At 49.7% G+C, this 7,837-nt stretch overlaps 1 protein-coding gene across 1 annotated transcript in view; it reads right to left on the reverse strand.

The window, feature by feature from the left end:
* The window catches only part of SLC7A5 (solute carrier family 7 member 5), a gene marked incomplete at its 5' end in the record, with an annotated part of 36,258 nt that extends 28,422 nt beyond the window's left edge, over nt 1-7,836 (reverse strand). The window contains 2 exon segments of the mRNA XM_006097361.3: nt 7,325-7,788; nt 7,790-7,836. Coding sequence (XP_006097423.1) covers nt 7,325-7,788; nt 7,790-7,836 — 511 coding nt within the window.
* Nucleotide 7,837: the final 1 nt, after the last annotated feature.

Consider the following 7,837-nt stretch of genomic DNA (forward strand, 5'->3'; position numbering starts at 1 on the left):
TGGTCTGTGTCGTGCGTAAGAGGAAAGTGCTGACGCCGGAACATAGGGACAGTTTACGTAATTCCAGTACTGATGCACGTCAATCGTGGACGCGCCTGCGAAGTAGCGGTCCTGTGTTCTCGGAGCACCACCCCCCAGCGAGACCCGCAGAGATGAGTGACACAAAGATTGCTGTGGCTGCGGGGTGTGGTCACAAAATACCACGTGCGGGCCGCGCATGTACAGTGTGATTGAAACTTTGTGCCCCATGCGCAGAAGTCGGTATTTTGTGGAAGAGCCACACTCAAGGGGCCAAAGAGCCGCATGTGGCTCTCGAGCCGCAGTTTGCCGACCACTGCCCTAGGGCCACACAGTTTGTAGTGAACATGCCTGGTACCCATTTCTGTGCAGAGCCTGCGCATTCCATGGGATTATCAAAGGGGCTGTGACCCAGGGAAAAGGGTGAGAAATATTCGCCGGCATCTCCCACTCCCTGGGGTCAATGCTTCTGTGAAGGACCACACAGAATTTGGCCCCAGTCCTGACTGGGCCAGACCACTTTCATGTCTGGAGGGCTAGTCGGATTTCAGGGCTAATTACTAGGCTGTCGTCTGCACTGAGCTCACAGCTTGCGATTCTAGGATCACCAGCTCCTTCGAAACACCCAGAAGCCTTTGCTTCACACATCAAGGAGCTTAGCCCTGGCAGCTGGCAGGCGGCCAATCACCCTAAATCAGGCTTCACTGTGACAGGCCTGGCTGGAGTCCTAGGGACACGGTATTGGACACATTGTAGGGGTTCCCACACCCCCAGAAGCAGGGTCACTGTCCGCAGGCACTAATGGAAACGAGCCAGGCAGCTAGAAGACTGGGGGATGGAAGGTGCTGTTATGGTCTGCCGTCCCCACTCTGGTCATCACCCCAATTGACCAACTTACCTGCAAGTCAGCTGGCCATGGCTCACCCCACAGACACCAAACCTACACTTCATCTATGCCCTTCACCCCGACCTGGAGGAGCTGACAGCAGGTTAGCATTTACCACCACCGCCTCCGCCGCCACCAAGCTCCGGGCTTTTTCCTTCTCTCCACCCTCTCCTTCTCTTCTTCTTCTTTTTTTAAAATATATTTTTATTGATTGCAGAGGGAGAGGGAGAGATAAAAACATCAATGATGAGAGAGAATCATTGCTTGGCTGCCTCTTGCATGCCCCCTACTGGGAATTGAGCCTGAAATCCTGACATGTGCCCTGACCAGGAATTGAACCTGTAACCTCCTGGTTCATAGGTCGACGTTCAACAGCTGAGCCACACCAGCCGGGCCATCCTCTCTCTTCCTTCTTTTCCCTAAACCAGAGAAGAGAAAGCTCTAGGGCAGCCCAAGATGTTATAGGTGACAGAGGGCAGTGTGGAGAGTAAGTCACAGCCACAGTGTAACCGGGTCCCTATGGCCTAGAGTCCTCAAAAACACCCAGGCAGAGCTGTGACAAATCCCTACGTCACATATGTGTAAATTGAGGCTTGGCATTCCCAGTGAATTCTTGGCATTCCCAGTGAATTCCTCAGAACAGAACCCAGGTCTGTCCACACGCACAGCATAGGCGCAAATATTGCAGGCCAGAGGTCCCAGAGGACCAACAGCTGAGCATGCCCCACCCCCCATAGGTGTGTCTGCCCAAGTCAGGGTCATGGTGGGGGCCTAACTCAGTCTAGGGGAGCCCTGGCCAATTGTCTGTCTCTATGAGAAGGCAGAACGTGCTCTTCAGACCTCAAGAGGGGCCACCATGCAGGAAGGGGACCCAGTGACCCAGAGTCCCATTCTCAGCCACCAGTTGACCAACCTAAGTTCCTCAAGTAACCAGCAAGTCCAAGTGTGGGGGCTGTCCCAGTGGGCACGGTCCTACCCTCACCCAACTAGGAGAGGGAGAGAGGAGGGTGGGCAACCAGTGGTCTGCTGCGGCCACTTCCCTGACAGCTACGCGTCCTGGGTAGGAGTGACCAGACTCTGATAGGCTCCAAGTCCTTTTCATAATTCAGCATACGAAGGGGACCTGTTCAGATCCCTTTTTCTGAGAGCGCCTCCCCTGAGATAAAGGACCAATGAGGCCACCGCTGTGTCTCTGAACCACAGCTGCTCTCACATACAAGACCCTGTCCTTGTCCTTGGCCGGCCCGTGAGCCCCCAGCCGGGCCGCTCCAGACATTTTACAAAACAGTGGCCCAGGAAGGGAGGATAAACTGCCCAAGCAAACCCAGCTGGCAAGAACTCAACTCCAACCTGAGTGACTCTGTCACACACACAGAACCCAGACTCAGCCCTGACTGGTTTGGCCCAGTGGATGGAGCGTCGGCCTGCGGACTGAGGGGTTCCGGGTTCGATTCCGGTCAGGGGCGTGTGCCTTGGTTGCGGGCACATTCCCAGTGGGGGGTGTGCGGGGGGCAGCTGATCAGTGTTTCTCTCTCATCGATGTTTCTGACTCTCTGTCTCTCTCCCTTCCTCTCTGTAAGAAATCAATAAAATAAAAAAGAAAAAGAAAAAAAAAGAACCCAGACTCATCTGATTTCAGCAGCCACTAACAAGTTTTCATTAAGCAGTAAATAACCCATGTAAACCCAGTCTTATATCAAATTCCACATGGTCACCAAGAAAGAGTTAGAACCCAGTTTTTGAGCAATAATTAAAGAGCACTCAGGAACTCTGTGGCTTTTCTGTGGGAACTTTCACTGCCTTCTCAGAAGTCCCCTTCCTGAACAGCCATGACCTTTCACTGTATAGTGGAACCTCGGTTCTCAAACTTAATGCGTTCCGGAAGGCTGCTTGAGAAGCAATTTGTTCGAACACCGAACCATTTCTTTCCATTAGAAATAATGTAAATTGAATTAATTCGTTCCAGACCCATGATTCCCTGTTTTAACCTTTCTTATATACAGTACATGTCTAATGTGCTGTTTAATCTGTAAACAAACACTTCTTAAATTTATCGACCACACCCTTCTAGCCTTGAACTAATCACTTCCAGCATTCATTCCAGGGGTGCAGCATCCTGCTTTTTCACTTATCACTACCTCGGAAATGTGGTCACCACTGGCTGACTGCTTTTTCTTCATTCAAACCAACAACAGTTATTCTACCTCTTCAATTCCTGTGATCGGTGTTTTATGAGCACTTTCACACCCTTAGCAACATCAGCACACTTGATGGCCTCTGCATGTTTTAAAATTGTGCTAAACATCCATTTTACCAGCAACAAAAAAAAAAAAAGGAGAAAATATTCACAGCACTGACTCACCCCCCCTCCTTTATTTGTGGCCTGAGAGACACTTTTTGTTATGCTGATGTATCAGCATGAAAGGGTCATCAGGTTGAGAGCTGAAGTCTTTTTCTAAAATGGAGACATTTTTTCTGTGACAGCATTGTTCCAGATCAGAGATGTCCCGGAACTGAGGTTTAACTGTTCTAGGTGAGAACAGCCAGGCCAGTTCAGTAGGCTGTCAGCCTTGGACAAGCCATGTTCCTATCCCCGCCAAGTAAGGCTCTAGACTAGCGCTTGCTCTTGCAGGCAGTACATCCCTCTGCGTCACTGAAAATCCTCTTTGCATCAGAAAAAGCCACACACACACACACACACACACACACACACACGTATCACATTCATACAGGAGGTTCCAAGAAAAAGGGCTACGAAAGCTGCCCTCACTCTTAGGGGGAGGGGTGCTACTGGCATGACCTACTCCACTAGGCTGGCAACGCCAGAACAGAAGTGAGCTGGAGCACTGGCCAGAGCGTATCCACGGCAGCCCACTAGAATCTGAGGATTTACCTACGTAAACCCAAAAGTTTAAGAAAGTAAGGGATCCATTTTTAAAGACTAGAGAGGGGGCCCTTTAACGATACTATCTATTTCATTATGTACATGCTGGGCCCAAACATATCGTATCTAGCAATGAAAATTGGACAATTAAACTTCTCCTAATGACCAAACAACCCAACAAAGGCATCCTGCCTTCAATATATTTTTATTGATTTGAGAGGAAGGGAGAGAGAGATAGAAACATCAATGATGAGAGAGAATCATTGATTGGCTGCTTCCTGCATGCCCCCTACTGGGGATCGAGCCCACAACCCGGGCATGAGCCCTTGACGGGAATCAAACCCCGGGCCCTTCAGTCCATAGGCCATGACGCTCTCCACTGAGCCAAACCAGCTAGGGCTTATCTTGCCTTTAGAGCGGCGGTACTCAACCTGTGGGTCGTGACCCCTTTGGGGGTCGAACGACCCTTTCACAGGGGTCGCCTAAGACCATCGGAAAACACATATATAATTACATATTGTTTTTGTGATTAATCACTATGCTTTAATTATGTTCAATTTGTAACAATGAAAATACATCCTGCATATCAGATATTTACATTACGATTCATAACAGTAGCAAAATTACAGTTATGAAGTAGCAACGAAAATAATTTTATGGTTGGGGGTTACCACAACATGAGGAACTGTATGTATTAAAGGGTTGCGGCATTAGGAAGGTTGAGAACCACTGCTTTAGAGGGGCTTTTCCTTAGCCAGTCCAATGCATCACCCCATAAAACCCTCATCTCAAAGTCCACCAGAAGCCAGAGGCTTTCCTGTTCTCAGGCACATAGACTATTGCTATGACTATTCCTAGATTTAGACCAAAGTTTTTATTTTATTTTTTTTTAAATATATTTTATTGATTTTTTACAGAGAGGAAGGGAGAGGGATAGAGAGTTAGAAACATCGATGAGAGAGAAACATCGACCAGCTGCCTCCTGCACATCTCCTACTGGGGATGTGCCCGCAACCAACGTACATGCCCTTGACCGGAATCGAACCCAGGACCTTTCAGTCCGCAGGCCGACGCTCTATCCACTGAGCCAAACCGGTTTCGGCTAGACCAAAGTTTTTAAAACTGAGATTCATATCATTGAGACCCTCTGCCCCTAAAAGACTGTGAACGAAAGGGGCCACATGCTAACCTGACAAGCTCAGGGGAGGCCTGCATGGCAGTCTTGCAAACTCAGAGACCTAAAATAACCACAAAAGATGGTCTGAAAATTAAATATTTAACTACAAACAGGTTGTAGTGGGTAGTCATGTCCTAGGCCAGTATTTTCCCTGACAGAGATCAACTTAGATCTTTACTGAGCCCATTTGTCTTTTTGCCTCTAAGATAACATATCTGCGAAATGTATGGGTAACTTGTAACTTCCCTTTTTTCCGGATCCCCCAGGGCACCAGGACAGTCCCTCATTGTTATTGTTATCAAGTTAATTGTCAACTGTTAATTATGTAAAACTATCCTGTATCCATCTATGTAAAAGAAGCACATGTCCGTCATTTCACTTTTTATCCTAACCCAGAGGTTTCCCCGCTTTGCTTTATCCCACCTCCTTAATCTATCACCAATGAATTTCATGTAACCCACCTACATCCCTTTCCTTTGATTGCAATGTGTAAATACAGATATAACCCGCCATTCTCCAGAGCATTATCTCAATTCGTTGAGGTTCTGCTTCCTGGCATATGTTGACAGTTTGGCTCAAATAAACTCACAAAATTCTTTACAGGTTTCAATGTTTTTTTACATTAACAAGGCAAATACTCTGTCCCTTCGCCCCGTGTGACTGCCTGCCTGTTCAAGTTCTCAGGAAAGCAGGTGATCCCAGCAGCCAAACAGAGCTGCACTGAGTTCTGCCTTCAGGACACGCCACGTTCCGGAGCATGTCTCAGAGTTCTAAAATACCTGCCCCCGTGGCACAGTGACACAGGCAGGAAACTCGGGCCACAGGCTCTACAAGCCCAATAAGACCAGCAGGCATGGCCAGGCAGAAGCCACTTCAAGTAACGGCACAGTCCCTGAGTTTCACGCTCCGATCTGAAACCAGGAATGTAACCTGCCACCTCTGTACTTATATACACGACTGAGATTTGGGCAAATGCTCAAGGTGGCAACTCTGAAAGCAGGACACTTCCATTTGCAAGCCTCCCTAGAGGTTGGCCAATAGGTAGGCAGAAAAACTGCCAACGGCCTTTAAGAAAAATCACATTACATTTGGTATAAATTAATTTTTTTCGGAAATCCCATAAGAAAACTGTTTTTGCAAAGCAGCAATTTTCTCCAGCCTGGTTTACTCTTAGGTGAAGAACATACCAGGAACATGCCTACCAACCTACCAGGACCATGCCCATCAACATACTAACACTGTAGTGTGGAAGAGAGACTATTCCATGAAGGGGACCGTGGCCTGACTGATGCCGGACCTTCATGCTAGATCCAGCTAGATCTAGGAAGAAGAGATTACTTTCCATAAATCCCCTCATAGACCCTCGGATCCCTTCCCTATGTTCCAAATGTGCTGGTTCCTGGAACCAGCCCTTGCTCTGCCCGGGGCAAGTATGTAATAAGGTGTTTTCCCCTTATCAGGGGCAGGTCATACCCCAGTGCCCCTTTCCACCCTGCCCTGTCCTATGTAATTCTTTAGCACCTGCCACATGGCGGAGATGATAGCTATGTTGTCTTGCCAACGCCCAAGATGTGCCTCCTATGTAAGTTCTCAGTGTAATGATGTTGTCATCCTTTCTTTGGTCTCTGGCCCCCAGGAAATTTTGTATAACAAATTTAAAACCAAATTTTAAATTGGACCATGCTCACCAATATACTAACAGTGTGTCCACCAACATACTAGGACCACGTCTACCAATATACTAGCACAGTGCCCACCAACTTAGGACTATGGCCATTGACTGTCAGCACAACTTGGGAGTCCCTGCACCCAAATTTAATTTTCAGCCAAGCACCCCTCTTTTACTACTTATGGTAATCTTCAGGGGATTCAGACACTGCTGCCTACACAGAATTTTATCACTATGTTTTTTGTATGAGTCAGCCTCTGCTGGTTCCTAATAAGCTGGTCTGGAAAGGAGCTATGAGTGAATTTTTTTTAAACCACAATTTGTCTCCATAAAACAGAACTGGGGAGCTCAAACAGCAAGCAGGAAATTCGCGTTTCACTCCACGTGGGTGCTTCCCGAGAAAGGGGATATTGCTCAGCTCCACCGGATCTGAATGGACCAGGTGGGGAAGCGGACCGCCCACAAGCGACAGGGTGCAAGAACCACGCTGTCTGTCGCTGCGGAATTCCCAAGGTGATGTGTAAACGAATGAATGAGACGCACGTGGGTTCCAGACCTTAGCCTAGAACCGCAGCGATGGCCTGGGGATTCCAAATGGCCCGGGGTTTTGAAGATGGCCGGGGGCTCGGGGATGAGGGATGGCCCGGGGTCCCCCCACCCCACCCAGGCGGGTCCCGCGGTGGTACTCACGCACGCAGAGGCAGGCCACGAGCTTGGCGGCCTCATCGGGCACCGGGCAGGTAGGGAAGAGCGGTTTGAGAAGGTAGGTGGCGAAGACCAGCGCCACGATGTACTGCGAGGAGGGTCGGATGATGAGCAGCTCGATCCAGAGCTTGAGGAAGGCGGGCAGCGAGCCGTAGACCTCGAGCATATAGGCATAGTCCCCGCCCGACTTGGAGATGGTGGTGCCCAGTTCGGCGTAACAGAGCGCGCCCACGATAGAGAAGACGCCGCAAACGGCCCAGATCACCAGCGACAGCCCGGGCGAGCCCGCCTCCTTGAGCACACCAGTGGGTGTCACGAAGATGCCCGAGCCGATGATGGTGCCCACGATGATGGCCACGCCGTTGAGCAGCGTGATGTTGCGCTGCAGGGCCACACCCTCGCCCCCCGCGCCCCCCGCGCCCCCCGCGCCCTCCGCGCGCTTCGCCGCACAGCATCCGCTCGCGAGCCTGCAGCTCCTCCTCCTCGGCGGCCGCCGCA

Source organism: Myotis lucifugus, unplaced genomic scaffold (genome assembly GCF_000147115.1).
Source record: "Myotis lucifugus unplaced genomic scaffold, Myoluc2.0 scaffold_198, whole genome shotgun sequence".
NCBI classification, from domain to species: domain Eukaryota; kingdom Metazoa; phylum Chordata; class Mammalia; order Chiroptera; family Vespertilionidae; genus Myotis; species Myotis lucifugus.